Source organism: Clinocottus analis, unplaced genomic scaffold (assembly GCF_023055335.1).
Source record: "Clinocottus analis isolate CAN_PGR_092001 unplaced genomic scaffold, fCliAna1.0.p SCAF_19, whole genome shotgun sequence".
In the NCBI taxonomy this organism is placed as follows: domain Eukaryota; kingdom Metazoa; phylum Chordata; class Actinopteri; order Perciformes; family Cottidae; genus Clinocottus; species Clinocottus analis.
Genome location: NW_027175920.1, coordinates 10,348,158 through 10,371,416, shown reverse-complemented (window position 1 = coordinate 10,371,416; position 23,259 = coordinate 10,348,158). Strand labels below are relative to the sequence as shown.

Genomic DNA, 23,259 nt, shown 5'->3' with positions numbered 1-23,259 from the left:
TTTAGATGAAAACCACTCGTTTGAGCGCTCAAATGCTAAATGTAGCATGATGGAACTAGGTGACTGTGAGTGGAGACGGCTCCACAGAGCGCAGCCTGAAAGTGACAGCGGCCATAATAACAGGATGTTTACAGACTGCGGAAACGCTGCCAGAGTTGTTCCCAAGCAGGCAGCAACTGCGGCTGTATGGCAACACGAGCAGCGAGGAAATGCCGGCCAGCCAGGCTCCCCCAGATGCACCAAATATAACCTCGCCGAGTGAGACCTTTGTTTATCCACAGATGTTGCCCAACTTTGGTTTGTTCTGGTGTGTCCAAAACCACAATGACCTCTGACCCCTGGAGACACCTTGAAAACAAAATTGAGCTATGGCAAGATTCTCCGTCTTTTAGCCTCCCTTTCACACACACACACGCACGCACGCACGCACACACACTCATGAACCCACTGTTTGCTGAAGTGATCAGCTGCAGATGACAGCGGACAGAAGGACACTGGTGGTTTTTGACACGGGGTGCCGGACGGGGGAGGCGGGGGGGGGGGGGTGAAAGCCTATTCATTGTAACCAGTAAGTTCTTACTGCTCGCCAGTGGTCACATCTTGCACCAAGCTGCCGCATCCACCACAACAGAGTCTCCACCACCATGGCTATCGCTGACTTTCTCGCAGCCTCGGACATCACGTCAGCTCTTAACGCTTGTAAAGGTGAGGAGATGGTTGTGGGATTGAAACGAGCGCGGCCTGTGTCTTGCTCTTCGTCACAGGATGCGAGGCCTCTGTTTTTGCGGTTCACTGTAGTTTATTGAAGCCTTAAAGTAACATCGTCGTTTTAACTGCTTGGGTTTCATCTGCAATTTGACTTTCAGCGAAGGACTCCTTCAGCCCGAAGACGTTCTTCAAGACAGTGGGCTTGTCCAAGAAAACTCCAACAGAGATCGAGAGCGTCTTTACGATTTTGGACCAGGACAAAAGCGGCTTCATTGAACAGGATGAGCTACAGTTGAGTTTCATACACAAAACATAGATTTCGTTCCATCTATCTAGACATGAATGGAGCTGTATCTCATCGGACGGTATAGTTTCCTGCAAATGAAACACATTTAATGTGTCTTTCCATTCTGTTTCCTTGTGTTTGGTCTTTTTCTCTCCATGTGGTGCTTCATCCCTGCTGTTCATCAGACTGTTCTTGCAGAACTTCTCCAAAGGAGCGAGGACACTGACGGCAGCTGAGACCAGAAGCTTCCTGATGGAGGGAGACGCGGACGGAGACGGGAAGATCGGCTGGGAAGGTAAAAGCGTCTGAGCACGAGCATGAGGAAGAGGAGCGCTGCATTTCTTATTCACTGAGAGGCGACAGAGAGAGACAGGGCTCGTTTTTTAACAAATTCTCCCATGAGTTCAACCTCTTTGTTGAGAGTGAAGAATACGACACATTTAAAAAGCTACGTATTACTACCTTCAGTAAAATGTAGGAGTATCCTCCGAAAGCAATCTGAGTGATCACATGATTTTTTATATTTATGCTGAGAGCAAAAATAGCCAATCAGTTAGTAAGGATTCACCCTTCATCTGCCATATTGTTCTTTGTTTTTCTTTTAAATAATTAAGTTTTAAGCTGTGATACGTTATATAAATAGAACCAATAAGAAAAACAACCTCACTTTATCAGAGAAAAATGATATGACACAAAATATACTGTCTCATTGACAAGAAAGAGTGTAGATGCATTGAAAGTGACAGCTATATTAAAGTTGTTTGTTTTCAGCCTCTATTAAATGCACACACAAAAAAAACTAATAATAAACTGCTAAAAACTGCCCTATTGGAAAATTAGACATGTTGTGTTTTCATCATGACCGAAAATAATGTTTTACTCCAAAACATGTCTTAGAAAGTTTGCACTCACTGCAAGAAATGTGATGGATAATTTATGTTTTGTACTTTTACACATTTTCTCCTTGAGCGCTAACCCTCATTTAAAAGAAGTGTAAGACGCAAAAGGCAACACAATCTGCAACGCAACCAAAAGAAATCAATCAAAAAATAAAAAGTGAATTTTAAGAAGTCTTTCGTCCCTCTGGTGTGTCGACTGTGTTGCCAGGCAGCTCGAGTGCAGCTCCAACAATCACCTCATGCAAAGTGTCACCGCCAGAGCCGAACACTTCAGTCTGAAATGAGAAGACGACTATTGCCCGCTGAATGTGAAAGATCAAATAAATACATGTCTTCTGTCTGTCTTCTTTCCAGAGTTTTCTGCGCTGGTCAAGTCTTCATAAAACAACCGTGACCCGTATGATTCCTTGTATGGAGATAATCTCAGGGCGGACCTTTTTCCTTCTTTCTAATGTTAACTAGCTGCAGTAAATTGCACCGACTCATCCAGGGATCGTATGTGTTGAGAGCAGTACGTTGTAGTTGTAACATAAAGTAACGTAATAAAGTCATTGTGAACCTGAAATCTTGCTCTCTGCGTTGTGTCTTTCTCTGCCATAAAGGGGTGAAATAAAGGTACTTTTTTTGTCTCTGTGAGACGTAAAGTGTGTCTCTTCACTCTCACGTGCAGACATGAGCAGAAATCTGTCGTGTGCCTCGTGTTGTGATGTTATATTGAGCACTGGGAGACGTCCAGCCCGTCCAAGAGGGCTGGGAGGCTTTGGTTTCTCTAATTAACAGCATGAGCAGCTTTCCACTGTGCAAATGAAGTGTTTGTCATTCTGGCAACCTCAATTTGACACCAATCATGTGTTTACATGTAGACGACATGAACTCAACATATCACCTGTTTCTTTGAAATAGTTCATCACCACGACCAAACACATTCTTTGCTTTGATTTTGCTGACTTTATATACTTTTGAACAAGCTCATTGTGGCCATGAAACAGTCCATATTATATTTTCTCTGCATAATTTGACTGTTAAATTTCAATGTGAAATTATTATTAACTTTTAGCTAATATATTCTAACTAAGAAGTATTTAAGGAACTTAAGGAAGAGTATAGCAATACATCAATGTAACATACTGCAGTACTGCAGAATAGCCCCTTAATTCAGTCAGTGTTTTATCTTATTTGGTCATTATAATCTGTTGTAGTTCGCTAAGATGCAACTATTAAATACACACATACATATATCTATAATGTACAATATTACATGTGGAATTAAATGGAAATACTCAAATCAAGTGCAATACTATGGTGGTACAGTATGTGGAGATGGGGTAAAAAAAAAAATACCACAACATATTTTGACGCTGTGGGCTCAACTACTCTAGCCTGGGAATGTTTATTGGTGTGAATTGCAAATGAGGGTGTGTGTGTGTGTGGGTGGGGGTGGGGGTGGGGGGATGGAGGGGCACGCAGGCGGGACACAGCTGGAATAGAGGCCCTGGCAGACGGAGAAGCAGCTCTGTGATGGGAGGACTGGGATGTCTGGCACCGCTTCAGGTGTGCTGGTCCAAGGAGTGCTTACAGTGAGAAACTCTGGGACAGGATAGAGTTTCTGTGCAGGACTTCTGTCAGTGAGGCACATTTATTCGCAACTTTCTCTCAGATGGCAGAGAATATAGGTCACGGATATATTTCTGCTGCAGCATAAGGGAACAAACTCCTGCTCTCAGGTGGAGCGTTAGAGAAACTCAGTTGAATAAAAATCACACACCTGTTCACACAGAAGGGCAAAAATAAATATCTGCAGCAGCTTCGAGCAATAGTCCTATTACGTGGTTGTTGATTTCTCAGAAATGTAGGGAGGGGAGTTAAGGTTTAGCTTCATTTCTTTTTCAAATGGACATTTCAAATGTAAAGTTGAGGATAGGAAGGTGTGTGTGTGGGCCCTTTGCTGTCTCGCATACACCCATAGCCTTGCTTGATGAGTTTCATCCCCGCTGTGAGATATTTGTAATTTAAACCTGATATCGAAGAAGGGCAGGAATAGTTCCAGTATCTATGGCTGAGTCCTTTGAGGTGAGAGACCTCACTTGACCACAGCCGAAGGCCAAAGACGAGTTTTACTGAACTTTTAAGAAGATTTGAACTGAAAAACAAAATATGTGGCTCTTTTCTGGCTGCTGAAACGTCACGCACCCGAAGCTACTGAAGTGATGGAAGTGACCCATCAGTCAACATCAGAGAGACCAGACGTTGTAGAACAAAATCTGGACTTAAAATAGGAATAAATGACATAAACTCAAACTATAGATTGCGTGGATTATTCATGTATAATATTTGATGATGATTAAAATCTGCTGACAATTCAATATTAGCTTTAGTCCCAGGATCATCTCAACACTGCCACCTGATGTATGATGCGTACATGGCAGCCCGCACCTGGCATGAAAAGACCGCCTTGTATGAGTTCATTCTTTTCATTGTCTGGTCCTGTGTGAGCACTCTGCGTCATTACGCAACCACGCGGCAGTTTAACACTGAAGTGTCGAGACGATGACAATGAAACAGATGATATCGACTTTTACTGTTTCCTGAAATAGCGTCACGAATAGTCTCATCGCCATTAGGAGAAACGGTCTAAATGGGTGTAAGAGCTCCAAAAATAAATCAGTCAATTTTGGTGATACGTGCTGTTGAATTAAAGCATTTCCGTAGATCATTTGCCGTCGTATCAAACCCCTCCTCCTCTCCTCTTTGGCCCTTTGATTACGCTCTCTAAAACAGACAGGGGTAACATTTAGACAAACACATTTAACTTGGCAGGAAGACTTTCTGCAGCTGTGATTAAGTCAACAAATGCTCCTCTGCATTGAGCCAAACGCAAGAATATAAACATGTTAGTTATTGGACATATTCCTCTTGAGATCTTTATAGAAAATTAAACATGTAAAGTCTCTAAACGGTCATATTTTAAGGCTCAGTCACCACATAACCATCGCCTGTGATCACCAATCACAACCAGACTTTTGTGATACTGGCAATTTAGGTCAATTTAGGCATTTAACGCATGCCAACTACGAACATGGCTCGTTTCCACCAAAACTGCACAGTTCAGAGGCTCATGTCGGTAATCCATCACGATAGGCGACTGTGGTGTAAAGCTGTAGGGTGGCTTGTGCTTTGCTATAGGCCACATAATCAGAAGCAACTTCAATGTTTTTTAATAAATCATTTCTTTATTCGTAAGGTACCCAATAGCAAAAGATACGTAACAGGAGAACTGTCATTTAAAGAGAGGCGTACACACAATGAAATACTCAGTGGTTCCTTCATAATAAAATGTAATTATAAAAGTCACATTGAAACGTTCAGAAAACCTTTACTCATGGGAAGTGTTGTATACGTCTTTATGCTGATATTACGGCACAGTCTCTGAGGTTCATGAGGACAACGCCTTCATTAAAAACATACCTGTCTGACGATACAACAAGTAGCTGCAATAACTCGCTCCATACAAGCCTGCCTGGTCTGCCTGATCGTTTGAATGAACACCTTTAGAGTTTAGCTCTAGCTTCACTCCAACGGTGATCCCCACAGGTTAACAGATCAAAACTACATGGCCACAGAGTACGTTTCACCCAAATCAGCATGCGTATATTATTAGCTCTATGCAATATCAAGCACTTTTGCATAGGCCCACACAGCCTACCATTTAAGCATCTTCATTTATGTGCATATAAATAGAACAGCTCTGTCTACTAGACACATTTTTCGACCGACTGCTTCGACTGCTTTGCACAGAGTGTCTATTACATAGCCTATGCATCATATTTCGGCCGGGTGAGAGTATATAAGCCCGCGAGAGTGGCAGAGGGGTTCACTGCAGTGAGAAGATTCAACCTGAGTGAATCAACTTTAGCTTTTGGAGATATCCCCCTAAGGTGAGTTTCACTGAGGAGCTGCAGACCTTTAGGAAAAAAAAGTCTACTGCCTGACTCAGAGAGTGTTTCAGGGCTTCAACTTCATGCAATGGGATATAAATCGAGGAAAGGGCCGCACAGGGCCAGATTCTGAACATCAGAGGCTAAGAGTTGAGCTTCGGACTAACTATGGAACCAAATGAGGGAAAAAAGCTATTTGCCAACCAACAGCTGCAAAGGATATTTGATCTTTTGCCTTGGAGGGCTTGGTTTTGGGAAACTTGGACTACCTTTTCTGATCATTTGTGCCTTGTCTTTTGGGGCGGCCAGAGAGGAATACTCACAGAGAGGAACTGTAAAATATATTGCATGATATAATGGAGATTACACTAGCTCCTTAACTTTGAAAGCTGAATCATGACCTAAAGGGCAGTGAGGGAACTTAACATGCTTTATAAAATCTAAGTAAAACTGCTTAATCCTGTCTGATCTGCTCCTGATAAACTGATGAACTGATGACTTGTTCTCTGCTCTCCTTCCTCAGTCAAAAATCAAACAAAAATGGCATTAGCAGCATCCCTCAACCAGGCTGACATCACTGCAGCCCTTGCAGCCTGCCAAGGTAAACCCCATCAGCAAAATGACACAGCATGCAGCTCTGCAGCTTACGAGAGCCTCGATGATGGATCCACACTTTTGTTTTTGACCAGTGTTGCTTTATTCACGTGTAGCTAAATGTCCTACTGCAGAATTCAGTTCATATAGAATTACAAGATTACACACACACACACACACACACACACACACACACACACACACACACACACACACACACACACACACACACACAGAGTTATTTGCTCCATTCAACATTACAAGTCCTTTAAACCCCATCATGGGACTGGATCAATAGCACTGTGAGCCTCGCTTAGCAGAAATCACATTTTCTACTTCATCAGTTATCTACTGTAAGAAAAACACTCCTGCAAATAAAACTAAAATGCTGAATGAGAGTCAGGGCAGAGGAATAGCAACCAACTGCCAGACCTTGCAAACAAGGGCCAGTGCAGCGGTAAAACACACTTCAGTTCCTGTTGGACATTTCTACAACGCCTGATGTGATTCCTTATCTGTCTTCTCACAGCTGCAGACTCCTTCAAGCACAAGGAGTTCTTCTCTAAGGTTGGCCTGGCCGCCAAGAGCGCCGATGACATCAAGAATGCCTTCCAAGTCATTGACCAGGACAAGAGTGGCTTCATTGAGGAGGAGGAGCTGAAGTAAGCGCCATCTCTTAGACTGTAGCTCTATGCCAGCAGATTACAGATAACAAGCCAGCTTAACATTTTGGGACCAAATTAAATGAATGTCATAGTCAAATCTTAAAATATTCAGAACTAAATACAATGAGAAGAAAACAGCGAGTAAGCAGCTTAGGATCTTTTCTGAAAGATGATCTCGACACAACTCTGAAACCAATCAATTCCTGATCTAGAAGACAGAATTACAGGTTATTTCTGTTCTCAAGGCCTTTGCACTATCATACTCAGCGGCTCCCTCTGCTCTTCCTCTCCAGGCTGTTCCTGCAGAACTTCTCTGCCTCTGCCAGAGCTCTGACCGACGCTGAGACCAAGACTTTCCTCAAGGCCGGTGACTCTGATGGTGACGGCATGATCGGCATGGATGGTGAGGAAACAAGAAGAACTTTCTCTGGAATTAGAACCAGATCTAAATATATGTGAAACCCCGAAGAGATCTTGAAACAACACTCAACATGCTCTCTTTCTTTCTTCCTCCTGCAGAGTTCGCCGCAATGGTCAAGAGCTAAATTAAGAACTGACCAACATCTTACTACACTACTCTAAAGGAACAACTTGAGCCAAGACATACGCCTCCTCTCTTCTTCTCCTTATCCCTCTCACTCTCTCTTTCTTCAACTCTCCAAACCAGTTTTATACATTTGACCTTTCCCCCCCGGACCGTAAACAAACTGCTCCCCCCTACTCTCTCTCTCTCTCTTTCTCTCTCTCTCTCTCTCTCTGGCCCTGCTCACCACTTTGCTGTCCACGATGAATGTACCTGACTAAGTGTATAGCGTGGTTGACTTGTCTTTCTCTCTCTCTCTCTCTCTCTCTCTCTCTCTTCTGTCCTTGTTTTACTATGTGAGTTTTGCTTACTGTGAGATCAGTGATGATGCACTTTTATGGGAAACGGACAGACGATGAGAAAACAATAAAGGTTCTTTTTCAATAACTTTGACCCTGGTCTTCAATATGGTTGTGATTCAGTAGATCGAAGTAACACAAAAGTTGTTTTTTTTTTCCCGTCTTAACACTTACACAAGATGATTTACGTGATACATCTGGGAACAGGAAACAGGAAACTCAATTCTCAAAGCACAAACCGGCCTAAAACGATTCATTTGAACACAATCTTTAACAAAAGTTACATTTTAAAAAGCCGCGGAGGCCACAGCCACCACTGTGACCACCAGTGGCAGTCATGCGAAATGATTCACATTTAGCTCAAATGCTAATCGAATGTGACAGCAGCACAGGAGGGGGGCGATTCAAAAAGTCACAGGCGGACTGCGTTATATTACCAAAAGTTTTCTAACATTAGCCACCACAAGCTACTGGTCATACCAGACCAAGTAAGGCGGTAGATGCAAAACCCCTGACTGTGCTTTACAGTGAGATGAGATACAATCCCCTGGCATATGGCGCTCCTTCTAAAGATGGCTCTGCAGGAAGAGGAAGCGGCCACGAGGTGGTGCCTCTGATCCCTCGGGGAGTCACAAGGGTTTCAGACGCTTGATATGGTTTTACATTCAAAACTTGGAGGCAAGGAAATACAGTTAATTCATTTTCTGAGCTTTACATGAGTTCAATAGTTTACTTTTTTACTTTGGCAAGTGTGAGAGGACTGGAAATGTTGTGTGATTCTTTTTAGAATAATGAGATTTATTCCCTTGGTTCTCGTTACAAAAAAAGCATCCTTCGGCTCCCTGCTAATGTCATTAGTGCTGACTTGATTCACAAGAGACTCTGCTGTGTCGGGAGGTTTGAACGGCTTCCCTTTGCAGACAACAACATCATCAGTTTAGACTTGCCAGTTATCATGGTGACCAGGGACAAACCTTGTAAAACATGAGAAGAAAAAAAGTTCAATCCCGAACCCACCCCTCATTTTACAGTATGTCAGGTGAGTTTGTGCGTGTGTGGTCCAGCATGAAGAAAACCATCATAACTGAACTAACCCAATGTTTAAAACTCTTTAGTTATTTCTACTGAATACGTTTTTTTTAGATGTGTATATATCCTTGACTGAATTAGATAGTTTACTTAGTTACTTAGTCTGCTTATTCCAACACGTATTTCCAGTTTTTTAACTTCCTCTCGCTCTCATGGTATTTGCTGAAAGTATTAGATTAACAGATGGGTTGTCTTTTTAACTCAAGTCAGCAAGTAAAATGCATGAAATACAGAGCATAACATAGAATATATAAGCATCAAACTCTGCATCAAGCCACAGACAGAAAACAATAAATTAAAGAAAAGAAATAATAAATAATATTCAGACAGTGTTTTTTTTGTCATTTTATGTTACTGACACTCCTTGTAATACTGGTGACACATAATGCCATATGAGGATAACGCTGAGTCATAAGATGATTTATGACCCCCCCTGCTCTCATCTGAATTTACCAGATTATTCCCTAAACCAAAGAGATTTGAGATATTTAAGCTTCCACATTTGCACCTGCAGAGAGAGAGAGAGAAGGGGGGAGAGATGAGGAAAGGGAGGGGAGAGATACATTCAGGAGAGAGTTGATCTGACAAGAGTATGACAGCAAGGGAGAGAAGGAAGGCGATAGCAGTCAGAGGATCGCAGACATAAACTACTGCAAGATAATTGGCAGGTGAGGAACACGAGAAGGAGGCGGCTGGCTGCGGAATCATTTGATCCGCCGACAGGTTGGAAACTCAAGCATCCTTTGGCGTATATAAGACTGAGCCAGCTGTCAGCGGGCACCACAAAGCCTTATCCATCTGCTGCTGCTTATAGGACCTGAAGCCGGAGAGGAAACCAAGCCAACAGCGGTGAGTCCCGCAGATGCTCAGGGGGGAGCAGGTGTTTGGCCAGGTGTGCTGGCCGCCTGCTCTGCGGTGCTATCGCAGTGGAACCATATAGTACTGTTTTATTTTTCACTTTAGGCATCTTTTAGAAATATTTAGCCTGGTTTTAAGTCCGTCGTGAGCTGACTAGCATACCTCCAAACGATCAAACGAAAGAAGCTGAGCAATTGAGGACTTGGCCAAAGTTTTTTATGAACTATTTGGTCAATAATAGGACGTGTTTTTGTGATTCCTATAAATTGTTCTTATGAGATAATGAACATATACACAACTATAGGCGTTAATAAAAACACAATTTGAACTATTTTAGCCTTAAGTCAGTACTAAAACTATTAGTGGGAGTTATATTTATTTTCATTATTACACAAGCAAAACAAGTCTGATTTTCAGAACAAGGGAACCTTTCCTGGTGCAGATTTATATTTATATTCCTTTACTCATTATTGTATTCATTGATTTGTCCTATGGACTAAATATTAGGAAACTGTCAATGCATCTGCATTTATTTTTTTAAATAAATTAAGCTGCTTAAATTTGTCCCCTCCCTACTTTTGTACAGTCCCTAAGTGCCAACTATCTTGCACAACCCGGCCAATCCAATTAAATAGTTCCAAGGAAGTAAATAGAGTCAGTTATTGAGAGGCACTGGGGAAATGCTACCACGAAACCTGATGGATTAAAAAAATTAAAACACTCATGCTTTTGTTAAATTTGCTAAAATTATGTTAAGTTTTATTCTGACAACTTGAGCATATTTGCCAAACAACTAACGATTGTAATCCAGCTTGACACAAATAATAACAAAGATTTTCTTTTCTATGAACGCACAGAACCAACATGTCGCTCACCTCCATTCTCTCAGCTGAGGCCATTGAAAATGCTGTCAAGGACTGTCAAGGTAGCATCTCTCCACACACACACACACACACACACACACACACACACAGAGAGAGAGAGAGAGAGAGAGAGAGAGAGAGAGAGAGAGAGAGAGAGAGAGAGAGAGAGAGAGAGAGAGAGAGAGAGAGAGAGAGAGAGAGACTGCATGCCCTACCAATGTTTTAAGTTATTTTTCATTGAATTGCGAGCAAGCAAATTATGCAGAACATTACAACATTACAACACCTTCTCAGATTAATAGCTTTGCCTCTCACTGTTGCATGGAGTCAATATTCTACAGTGGCTTCTCCACTAGATTTATATCCAGCTTTAACTCATTTTGAAAATGTTTTCAATCATCATGTCGGTTTTACCGGAGGCATGTACCTACTGGACTTAAAAGATAAAAAATAAAAAATAAACAGTGGTGGAAAATCTCCCACCTGGACAGCAGCCACATGCTGTTTTAATCTCCACATCAGCTCCCGACCTGCTGAACCTTGTGGGCCAGCCCTCATCCGCATGAGTGTGTGTGTGTGTGTGTGTGTGTGTGTGTGTGTGTGTGTGTGTGTGTGTGTGTGTGTGTGTGTGTGTGTGTGTGTGTGTGTTTCCAGCTCCGGACTCATTCTGCTACAAGAAGTTCTTCCAGCTGTGTGGCCTGTCCTCCATGACACCGCAGCAAATCAAAGATGTCTTCAAGATCCTCGATGAAGACGACAGTGGCTACATCGAGGAGTCTGAGCTCAAGTGTGTGAGGCAATGACAGGATGTGTAGTATAACGGTTCCTTGTGAGACATGATACATCTACAACTTTGACATACGTTGTACCTTGATTCACGGGAATACAGTGATGCACTAGAAACAATCAAGTATTGGTGGTAGTGGTATTATTGGGATGGCACCATTAAGCCGTCTCCTGATAATCTGAATAGGCATTGTGTTATTATTGTCTTTGTGTTATGTAAATCACCCTGAGGATCGACCCAAGCTGTGCAATTTAGGAATTGTTGCATTTATAAGCGCACAATTGCCTTAAAAACAGCCCATATATTTGTATGTGTGTGTGTGTGTGTGTGTCTGTGTAGGTTCTTCCTGCAGCGGTTTGTCCCCGGGGCGCGGACACTGACCGAGGCAGAAACCAAGAGTTTCATATCAGCGGCTGATGATGACAGCGACGGCAAAATCGGAGTAGAGGGTCGGTGTCTAATTTCTCACATTGTGTTTGTACAAACTCATGAGAGAGGCAGAAATCATGTCATTGGTTGGTTAAGTCCAACAACCACAACCTGTGTCAATAGAGAAGAGAAGAGTTTTAATTCTTAGAGCACGTTCAACTTACCTATTTATTTACTGATTTATTATGGTTTCCTACCCTTTAAAAACCCAGTTTGTAGCTGTATACTTGAGGCTACTTGAGGGAAGGTGGTGCTTTGCTTTAATGCTGATTTAATCTTCAGTATCAGATGCAAGTAACAAAATTGATAAAAGCAAACAACTTGATTCTTTTTAATGTAGAAGTTCAGTTATTCAAAGACTTCAGAGTTAAAATCATAAAAAGTCTCTTTTGGTGTCTATTTGCAGCATAGATACTTGAAATGGAAGAGCATCTTGAGGATCTTTATTTAACCATGTTGTTTCAAGGTCATCAGTATAGATATCAAAGGTCATGGTGCCCAGATGCTTCTCCCAGTTTTAGCCTCGTGTCAAGTTACCATATCGATAAAGAATTTGGACGATCCATAATCTGCCACCATCTACATTGATTATTTTTGCAGATGAATCTCAGACAATTCAAAATGCTTTTCTTCCTCTAGAATTCCAGACTATGGTCCTGTCCTGAGTTTTGGAGATGATAAGTGCTCAAGTCTTCAGGTCGTCAGTCCTCCTTTCCCACTGCAGGAGCCTTCTGATCCCAGCGTCCATTCCACTTGTGATTTATTTTGTTTTCTACTAAATGCTGTGTGAGCTAATTGTTTTTAAATGACCTTTTGTCCATTTAAACACAACAGGCTTTTAATATCTCTTTCCTACAGGTACTTTTATGTTTCCTTTTTCTGTGCTTACCCCACATCTATGAATGAGATAATAAAACATGTGGAAACACAGATCACTTCTTTGTCTTCTGAGATTAATTATTGTGGGTAAACAAATGTTATAAAATGATTCATCACTCAGTTTATGTGCAACAATAATGCATGAATGTAGACCAATGCTCGCTGATTCATTATAAGCATAACAAACTAAAGGGGAACACATAATAAGTATGGATAATAAAAGCACAATGGGATTATTGATGTGTTACAATTTTGAATATTACATAGTGGACAAAAAGTTTCATTGCATAATGTGCTTATATTGTTTTAATATTTTATTCACACTTGGAATTCATCATGCAATATTGGATTTTTACCCCGCAAAAAATAGCACTTCATAATTATGATGTATGTATAATTATGTTTGATATATTTCAATATAAAGTTGCAAAGAAATTACGGTTGTAAACCCCTAAATCCTCACTTCATTCAATACAGAGAAGATGCAGTTTAAAGACAACACGGGTGCACACTCAAGTTGGGAAAAATGTAGCACATGATATAGTGTATTGTTCACAGATCATTCACTGAAATGTTACGGTTTAGCAATTGTAATTTAGTGTATGTTTGGTCTGGAATTTAAATGATTACTTTTGTTTATAAATAACAAATATATTAAACGTTTTTGTGTCGGTATGGAGGAAATGGCTCTCTTAATTAAAGTTAATAATGCCATTATAATTGCCAGTGTAAAGACTCAAGGAGGATTTTATCCTCTTTACATTTACAATTTAACCCAGAGGTTCCTCAACTTCGCCGTCTGGAGTAGGAACCTTCATTTGGCTTGTTCGTACACGGACAGTTGAAACTGTGACACCGCGCTGTCAAAAGCAGGAAGTTAAAAATGTGAAGTGCTGCTGCATCTCTATGGGAATCTCTTCTCTCTGATCTCATTTCCTCATTTTGAGTTTATTATTTACGCTCTTCGTGACCACGAGCAGCCGTGTTGTTCGTGTAAGGTGAGTGTTGTGTTGCCGTCGTGTTGTTCTTCTTCCGTCGCGGTTCACAACTCCTCTGATAGCAGGGGCAGCTAGCTGGCGAGCTAACGAGCTGTTAGGGGCTGTGCTTCTGAATTCACAGAGCCCACAGGTACCCGGCTGTTTAATTCATTTCGTCATGATTTATAAAATCGGCGAGAGTGTAAAGACATGGAGGTTTTCACCCTCTCTGGTTTTTAGCGTCAGCTCGGCTCGCAAAGACTTCACCCGGCTTTACCCGGTGAGTTGTGTTACTAAAGTTACAGTAAAATAAGTGCGCATGACTGTGACGAAATGTAATGCGAGTAGCCAACGAAATGCATCGTTATCCTTGACTAATTATTCAACGACTGTAGCGAAGGAGAAACTGAGAACCTTTCCCTCCTCTGAATTGATCTCATTGCTTCTCGCTGACAGCGCGTGAAGGTTTTAACGTCAAAACATTGTTGACTTCGTACCGGTCGTTGTGGTTATCTGACACTTTGGAAAGTTGTTGGTTCAGCAGAAACAGCGAGCTGAAACTTCAGCGTTTCGACACAACAGCCCAGCAATATGAACTACCATACTGTCATGAAAGTTATGTTAAATGTTTTTCTTTGATATTCAAATTAATGTCGTTTTGAGCCGTAGTTTGTGATGATCAGTGCGTCCCTCGTCCAGGTGGCTGTGGCTCAGTGGGCTGAATTGGGTTTGACCCCAATTGTTGGTTTGATCTCCAGCTGTTAGCATGTTAAAGTCTCCTTGATCAAGACACTGGCTGCTCCTGACTTACTTCGGATGTGTTAAATGCAGAGTATGACTGTATGTATATCACAATGGTAATAGGGTTGTTGTGTTTTTATACCTAGTATAAATAAAGGTCTTCTTTACTTTGACCTGATGTGCATCAAGTGTGTCTGTCAGTATGTGGCTGTGTGTGTGTACCCGAGAATGAGAGGTTGATGATTATCTCCACAATGTGATTTACTTGTCCTTATTTTGCAGGCTCACGGCATGCTAACCACGCTGTCTTTAGAGCAAAAGAAATCCAGCGACAAGCTACACTAATGCTGATGATTAGGTAAAGTGGATATGATTGTGTTGATTTTTGGCATGATATCTAGAGTTCTTTGAGCTTTTAACTGTGGATCTGCGTCTGTAAATTTTCTCTTTGTGTCGGTTACAGTCCCAGAATGGCTTCAGGAATGCAAGAGAAACAGTACACACCATCCCTGCTCAACTTTTTCATTTACAACCCCACATTTGGGCAAAAGGAAGGAGAGGTGAGGAAGATTCCCAGACAAAGATATACTTAGAAGATGTTTAACAACTGAATCCCTTTATTCCGGTTATTATGATAAACATTTTGATCGTGTAATTGCTAATTCAAGTTTGTTTTTTAGGAAGAGAAGAAGATCTTGTTTTACCACCCGAGTGATGTGGAGAAGAATGAGAAGATCAGAAATGTGGGCCTTTGTGAGGCCATTGTTCAGTTCACAAGGTAAAGAGTTCGGTACTGTACTTTCAAAAGAAGCAGAGAAAAGCTAAAGCTGGATTTCCATAACATTTTACTGCCTCATGAATTGTTATGTTTATTTAGCTTTCTGGCATCTTGTCAAGACTTGAGTGGATTTAAAAGTTGTCTTGCTTTCCTTTCATGACTTAGTTTAATAATTTGTGTTCAAGAAAACCAAAAGGAATGTTCCATTTCTTTGAACCTGAGTTATAACAGAATAGGGAAATGTTGCAATAAGTGGTCAGCCGCACACTGATGGATATCTCATGCCTGTAAAAGCACAAAATAAGGAGCTGATCTTCTCGTTTGGGTGTGTCTCATGTCTTCTTTGTTTCAGGACTTTCTGTCCAACAAAACCAGCTAAATCCCTGCACACACAGAAGAACCGTCAGTTTTTCTTTGAGGCCGAGGACAATTTCTGGATAGTCATGGTATCTTAAATGCTTCCATGCACATTACATGTTCAGTATTTACTCTGTTGACGTTTTATGCAATGTAATTGAACTAATCCATTTTTATCTGCCGCTTTTTTGTTACGTTCCTCAGGTTGTTCGAAACCCAATGATTGAGAAACCTAACAAAGATGGTAAACCTCCCACAATAGAATATCAAGAAGAGGAAATACTTGTGAGTACTGAGAGATGCTTATCAACATCTGTAGTTCTTTCATTGACCATCATCAGATTAAAGTTTGACCTCACGTGCCCTCCTGACTCTGCAGGACACGGTTTATGGTGCAGTGGTAAGGGAATGCTACAGTATGTACAAGGTGAGTTTCAGTATGGTTTAGATTGTCTTTCTTTTTACCGCTGTGTACCAAAACAATCATTTCGTAACATTGTTTACTTTCCTTGTGCTGTAGCTCTTCAATGGTACGTTTGGTAGACAAATGGAAGCCGGTGGAGTCGAGCTGCTAATTCAGAAGCTTGAAAAGTTCTTCTACAGGGTAAAAAGCTCCTCTGTTTGTTTTTTCCTTTACATGCATGTATGTTGACCTTGCTTCCGCAGCACGATTCATTTAAATGTATGGGCAAATAGTTATTCATAATAATACAAATAATCCATATTTGTACAGCACCTTTTTATACAACATATCAAATAGAAGAAGAAAATACCCCCCCTCCGCTCCCTTGATAAAATAAGATGAAATAGAATGTTTAACATAAGATACAAAATAAAAATCCACTGAATATTAATAATGCTATTAAAAGCAGTACTCACATTTGCAGCAGGCACATATTTAACAATAAACACTGCAGCAACGGGAGAAAAATTCTCCATTCTCTTCTACCTTGTTCTTTTCTTTCAACTCTTAAAGTATTTTGCTTACCACGGTGTTCATAAAGTAGAAATTAGTTGATCCTCCAAAGTCTGGCTCTCTGCTCATTATGAATGCTCATTGTTTCTTTGTGGAAACTCACAAGCTGTTGAAAAGATGCTTAATGTCATGGACTGTTTTTAAAAAAAATAATTATCTGTCCTCATTAGCTACCTTTGCCTCACGCTACAGTCATTGCTGAAGCGACTCGGCTCCAAGCATTAACGCCTTTTGTAAAAAGTATAAAAAATTAATTTCTAATTAAGGAACGCCCATCTTAAGTTAGGCTTCCCTCCTTACATGTAACCCAAAGACGAAGAGAAAGAGAGAGGCTGTGGTGTGGGTGTCAGAGGTTGAATGTCAGGATGATGTAAGCGTCTCTTCAGAGCATCAGTCAGAGAGTTTCTTATTCCTCTGTCTTAAATGCACTGTAAGCAAGCCTGTTATAGGTGGGTAAACTAACCCCATTCTTCTTTCCTTCTCCTGTGTCTCTGGGCTGGCTCCCATTATTTCCGGCGTCTCTGTGCACCCCCGTGTGTTTACAGTATCTGCAGACTCTCCACTTGCAGTCCTGCGACTTGCTGGACGTGTTCGGAGGCATCAGCTTCTTCCCACTGGATAAGATGACCTACCTGAAGATCCAGTCCTTCGTCAACAGAGTGGAGGAGAGCCTAAGCCTCATCAAATACACAGCCTTCTTGTATAACGACCAGCTTATATGGTACACACTGAACATTTGTTGAAAATGTGTGTGTGTGCTTGTGCTTTGAAATCCACCAGTGGATGTGTTAATGTTGGGCATAAACCTGTACAACCTAGCACATATTTGCAACTACACACCAATGTAAAAACCCAGATTTGATACTGTTAAGCGGATCTTGCTATGCTGGATAAACATGTTTAAATGCAACCTGTAAACCTCTTTGCGGTTAATACGCCACGTGACAGTTTGTGAGCTTGAGGGATTACATGATTCCTAATGAAATGACTCAAGAGCATCCTGGACTGTCAATGGACAAACCGAGATCAGATGTTTAATTATTGCCCAAATTAAGAGCTATTGCTCTGAAGCATAATTACAGCCAGGAGACACGTGCCCATGATGCAACACATTAGACAGCGCACAAACAATAATAATTACTGTACGCAGCCACACATTTTGTTGTGCATATTGGCATGATGTGTGTTCTAATGCTGCTGCTGTTGGGTCTGCAGGAGCGGACTGGAACAAGATGACATGAGGATCCTGTACAAGTACCTGACCACCTCGCTGTTCCCCAGACACTCTGAACCAGAGGTGAGGGGGTGCTGGCAGAAAGTGGATAGCTTCAGGAAGTACGGGAGACAAATTGAGTTCAAAATGAAAAAAACAAGCAATGTTTTTGTAGGACAAAGAAAAGAGGTTCACTGCTATCCAGCTGCTTCTAGAAAACCATTGCAAAGCATCTCTTGTAAAGACATGACTACCATGGCATTGATGCTTCTTCTAAATATAAGAATGTAATGTTATATGTGTTTTTTAATATTTATGATCCATACTGACCTGACTATAAACTTTACTTTCGAAGCTATGCCCCTCTTATTCAGTCTAACCGTTCCTCGTACTTTTGGTCTTTTAGTTGGCTGGCAGGGACTCTCCTCTGAGGCCGGAGGTAGCAGGGAATCTGTTGCATTATGGGAGGTAAGTCGCTGGTCCCCTATGTCTGTATCTGTGAACCCACTTCCTCTGTAGAGGGTAGGATGAAAAACAATGGATTCTGTTTAAATGTCTCTCGATGAGGTCAGTGGAATAATGTTATTTATGTGCCTCAAAAAGCACAATGTGGATTTCTGTGTTTACATGAGCGTGCGTGTCTGCGTGCCTGCATCATGTGGTTTTGAAACCCTGACTGTAATGAGCTTTGCTTGCTGTCCACCAAATTATTTAAAGAGGACACACCCTTGGCAAACACTTGTGTGAGAGAGCCGGAGGTTATTTCTGCCGCTTCAGGGTTAAAATCCACTTCTGTTGAGTTTCAGTCCACATTTGTAATAAGAGACGGTTTGCTGTCTGACAACTTGCATCTGCATAATGTTTGACGTAACTAGTGTCTGAAAGCTGCGGCAGTGGTCCAAGTCTGACTCCTGGTGCCCTATCGTGGGACAGCTTCAAATCCAGAATATAAAGAGTATTTCATGAGGGCCAGAGAAAACAGTTCTGGCTCGTAACGAGCCGAAAGTAAGCTCCGTTGTTACTGCTCCACACTGCTCTGCTGTGTGGAGCAGTAACATCGCAGCAGAGGAGCGAGCAACAACACGCAGTCGTGTCTTCTAAGTGGCGTACTTGGAAACCCGTGCACCAACGGCACAACAATGAAGTCCTTGTTCCATTTTTGGTCTTAACTCTTGGATCCGTCATGCTTCTCTCCAATTTTAGTCTTGTTTTATAATGAGTCTCTCAGGCATCAGTTTTGACTTTTACAACTGTTCTTGGAATATTAACCCGGCCCCTCTGTCCTCTGTCCTCTCCAGGTTTTTAACAGGACCTACCAATCTCAAAGATCCAGAGGCCAAATTCCGATTTCCTAAAATATTTGTCAGCACAGAGGATGGCTACGAGGAGCTGCATCTGATCGTATACAAGGTGAGGAACAGTAAATGTGATCGGCCATGTCATGACAGACTTCAGGCTTCGCCATTCAGACACATAAAGGAGTTTTTTTCTTTTAATGTTTTAAAGTAGGGGGGCAAATTTATTATTCATTTTTTAGAATGATTTTTATAATCTGTGATTTATATTCCACTACCTTATCAAGCGATATGGACTTTCATGGATCAGGCGGCTACATTTTTAAAATGAGGTCTTACGTTGCTCATCATCACATTAATGCCATTTCTAACCTGTGTGACCTTGATTCCAGGCGATGAGCGCGGCAGCTTGTTTCATGATCAGTGGTAAGTGTGCACCGTCACCCACCTGCTGTCCTTGCAGTAAAGGATGCCGTTAACGTTTCACTTCACGGGCCATTGTACTGCTCAAAGCTGGAATATTTATTTTATTTACTTTTTAACGTCCCAAAATGTCTGACTTTCTTCTCTCCTCCCTCTCTTTTCAGCGTCTGCGGAGCTGACGAGGGACTTCTGCGAGCAGCTGGACGGCTTGGTGGGCCCTCAGCTTACTTTGCTGGCGTCTGACATTTGTGAACAGTTCACAGTTAACCGCAGGATATCAGGGTCAGTTGAGAATCTCCTCTCCTAATTAACAATGTACCGCCGTCTGAAGAAGACTTTGTCTTTTAACAGTTCTTGATTGTAATTTGTCATTTACATCATTGTTAACACAAGACAAGCTTTTAAAGCTTGACCTTATTACAGGAGCGTTAAGGTTAATCTGGGTTTCCGCTGTCTAAATCTTGTGTTTTCCTCTCTTGTTGCTGCTCATGACAACTCATGATTCATGTCATCATCACATTTTGATAATAGCTCATCATATGTTCACATTTGAGAAGATAGAAATAGCTATGTTTGACATTTAAATTACTTGAAAGATATATCAGTGAAGAGATCAGTTATCAAATGAATTGTTTCAGTAATTTACAGAAAAATAATCACATATTTTTATATAACTTATTTGTTTTAAAAGACCACGTATTCCCATGTTCCAGTGTTTCAGCTTGAATTGCTACTGTTCTTTATCTCATTTAGTTTTTTAAATGTTGTTCGGGTGAGAGTATTTTGATGTTTGTTTGTTTGTTCGTTTGTTTTTCCACAATTTTCTGCTATTTTTAGACCAATCAATTAATAATGTAACTTTTTTCCAGACTGCAGCTTAAGAGCAGGGCACAGATCAGAATCATCTTGTCCAATGAAAACATGTATTGACTTTTTAAACGGACATTAAGTGCTGCAATTTATTACAGTAGGATGTTGTTTATCATCAGTTAACCCTTCTGTATTTACTCTGGCAGCATAGAGGAGACTCTAATAGCATTTGATATTGTCAGGCCACTACTTAGAGGTAACTCAAGCAGCAGGGCTTTAAAGACTGGCATCCTGGCCCACTCTCCTTTAACCTCAGCCGTTGGATTCAGATACGTCTTCGCCTGTAATCCAATACAGGACTCCCCGACCCGGGCAATTTGATGTGCTCCATTTTAAATCACCCGAGTGAAAAATCCACTGAATAAATAATGCTGTCCCAAATTCCTCCGCCGGCATTGAGGCCCATGTCCCGATTTGGCCTGGTGTAACTGTAAATAATTAGAGGCAGCATAGAATCTATTGTAATAAATACCCACACGTTTCCTGAGATGCAATCACAGTACCGTTGGCGAGCTGAGGCAACAACTGTGTCCTCGGCTCACTTTAACGTGGGTGGAGTAGGCTTAATTTAAAAGCACAACTTGTCTTTTATTGAATGTTATCATCCAAAGTGATTTGGCTTACTGTATCATTTATTAATAGTGTTTTCCCCCTGAGACACCCACCAGGTTAAACAATTTTCAAAGATTGTGTGCACTTAGAAGTATCTGACGGTGTTTATTTCCATTTTTATATATCTGTTCTTTTATTTTGTGTCCATTCAGTCCAGACAAGGAGCCTCAGTTTAAATTCATCTACTTCAACCACATGAACCTGGCGGAGAAGAGCACCATCCACATGAGGAAGACGGCCAGTGTGTGCCTCACCTCGGTTCACCCTGACCTCATGAAGATCCTGGGAGACATCAACTGTGACTTCGCCAGGTACAGCAACATACAGAGAACATTGGCTTTATTGAACCGTTTATTTAGTTTTTAGAGAACGCCTCCAGACATTTGTTCAACATTTTCTACAGGGACTGACCGCAAATATATCAATGCAGAAACAAATTGGTGGAACTAAAACTCTCTTCAGCTGTGCAGGGTTTTCAGGTTTCACAAACCCATAAACGAAAATGTGTTTAAACTACAAACTTTCTCCTGGTTATCAGCACACGTATGTCATTGTACATGTATTGCACCTGGTGTCTTTTTAAACTCTCTCCATTTTGAAACAGTTTATAGTCGTGTGAGAATCACATTTTTAGTCTGAGGGACATTGGCCATTCAGAGCCTTTAACCAAGTATCACTATTGCTTCCTCTTTCAGTGCAGATGTTGGGTGGATGCTGCTCGTCAGCACGCTTAAAACATGATCACAGTGCCATTTGTGTCATTAAATATTTCATAATATTGTTATTTTGTGTGTTTCTAATAAGAAATTAAATGTTTCAGTAAGAACATGTAATTTCTGACACATACCATAAGAAATGTTAAATTATTTGAATGGAATGTTGCATTTAATGTTCAGTTGCCCTGAAATACAAATAACCAGCTGTAAATGTGCTAGTTGCTGATTTGATGGTGCTTTGTTATCGCTATCTTGCTCCCAGGGCTGACGAGGATGAGGAAATCATCGTAAAGGCGATGACAGACTACTGGGTAGTCGGCAAGAAGTCAGACCAGAGAGAACTGTACGTGATCCTGAATCAGAAGAACGCCAACCTGATTGAAGTAAACGGTATGTCTCCACCACCTGGCGATGAGTAAATCTGTGTCATTACCGTCCAGCACAATAGACAATCTGCCTTGATACTTAATCTCTTCTTTACCCTTAATGCCCTTTTGTCTTTTCTCCTCTACAGAGGAAGTTAAGAGGCTTTGTGCGACGCAGTTCAACAACATTTTCTTTTTGGACTGATGGAGCTGTCAGACGGAGACTGTTTCACCACACTAAAAACTGTCAGCGTTGCAGGGTACCATGACAGCATCAGTGTAATGCAATAGTTGCATTGTAAAATAAAATAAAGATTCAAAGCTTTCTAACCAAGTTTGTTTTTAATTTAACAAATATGTTTTTCTCTTGTAATTAAATGTAAATCCAGATTTTTACTGTACATGTACTTTTTTTTTTCTTTGTACATACATTCGTAGATTGTGTTGACTGTTAATTTGGATATATTTTTTTCAAGACTAAATGTTTCTTTTAATGGACATGACGATGCATATAAAATTAATTTAAAAACTGACATGCACAGAACAGTTTACTACAGGTTCCTTTGATCAGCCTTAGTTTTTAAATAAGATGTCATGTCAAAAGTATTGTGGTTTGCAAACAATTGTGCTATCTTTAAATAAATTAAAGTCATTTTACTTGGTGTAATATAGTTTTTGTTGTTGTTGACTATGCTCATAAAGTAGCAGCCTTCCAAATAGCAGCATCAGAGATCATTTATTAAACAGTTGGACAGCATTCATTTACTTACACAATTTGTTTGTGCTTTTATAGCAATCATTTCTGTATATAAAATCGGCAAACAGGATTTACCATTGGAACATGCCAGGGATCATAGATATTAACTGTATCAGGGCTCGATTTAATCATTTTTTGGTAGCTTAGTATTTTGAGAAGGCAGGAAGAGCAAACGGTGATCAAATGCTACTGTTTAATTTTCATTTTACACTCCAGACCAGTAGATGCCATCAACTCCTCAAATGGTTACCAACAAAACAGTATCTGAAGAAGAAGAGAGAAACAAAAAGGACCAATCAGCGATC

The 23,259-nt window shown here is 40.9% G+C and overlaps 4 protein-coding genes across 4 annotated transcripts; all 4 read left to right on the top strand.

Annotated features, from left to right (window-relative positions):
• The first annotated feature begins 590 nt into the window (after window positions 1–590).
• Window positions 591–2,452, top strand: LOC137789271 (parvalbumin, thymic-like). The gene is made up of 4 exons (XM_068582670.1): window positions 591–705; window positions 867–999; window positions 1,180–1,289; window positions 2,248–2,452. Exons 1-4 carry the CDS (start codon window positions 645–647, stop codon window positions 2,274–2,276), a joined length of 333 nt encoding a protein of 110 aa, XP_068438771.1. The 5' UTR covers window positions 591–644; the 3' UTR covers window positions 2,277–2,452.
• A 3,286-nt stretch (window positions 2,453–5,738) lies between these two features.
• On the top strand, window positions 5,739–8,057 carry LOC137789344 (parvalbumin beta-like). The gene is made up of 5 exons (XM_068582809.1): window positions 5,739–5,828; window positions 6,352–6,429; window positions 6,952–7,084; window positions 7,381–7,490; window positions 7,607–8,057. Exons 2-5 carry the CDS (start codon window positions 6,369–6,371, stop codon window positions 7,630–7,632), a joined length of 330 nt encoding a protein of 109 aa, XP_068438910.1. The 5' UTR covers window positions 5,739–5,828; window positions 6,352–6,368; the 3' UTR covers window positions 7,633–8,057.
• Window positions 8,058–9,854: 1,797 nt separating this feature from the next.
• pvalb9 (parvalbumin 9) lies at window positions 9,855–12,925 on the top strand. The gene is made up of 5 exons (XM_068583091.1): window positions 9,855–9,907; window positions 10,774–10,841; window positions 11,434–11,566; window positions 11,906–12,015; window positions 12,635–12,925. Exons 2-5 carry the CDS (start codon window positions 10,781–10,783, stop codon window positions 12,658–12,660), a joined length of 330 nt encoding a protein of 109 aa, XP_068439192.1. The 5' UTR covers window positions 9,855–9,907; window positions 10,774–10,780; the 3' UTR covers window positions 12,661–12,925.
• Window positions 12,926–13,735: 810 nt separating this feature from the next.
• ccz1 (CCZ1 homolog, vacuolar protein trafficking and biogenesis associated) lies at window positions 13,736–22,820 on the top strand. Its single transcript, XM_068583294.1, has 17 exons — window positions 13,736–13,872; window positions 14,875–14,950; window positions 15,056–15,152; window positions 15,273–15,370; window positions 15,723–15,816; window positions 15,932–16,012; window positions 16,107–16,154; window positions 16,248–16,331; window positions 17,249–17,424; window positions 17,919–18,000; window positions 18,323–18,384; window positions 19,215–19,326; window positions 19,604–19,637; window positions 19,799–19,916; window positions 21,269–21,427; window positions 22,095–22,222; window positions 22,347–22,820. Exons 2-17 carry the CDS (start codon window positions 14,937–14,939, stop codon window positions 22,400–22,402), a joined length of 1,443 nt encoding a protein of 480 aa, XP_068439395.1. The 5' UTR covers window positions 13,736–13,872; window positions 14,875–14,936; the 3' UTR covers window positions 22,403–22,820.
• The last annotated feature ends 439 nt before the right edge of the window (window positions 22,821–23,259 follow it).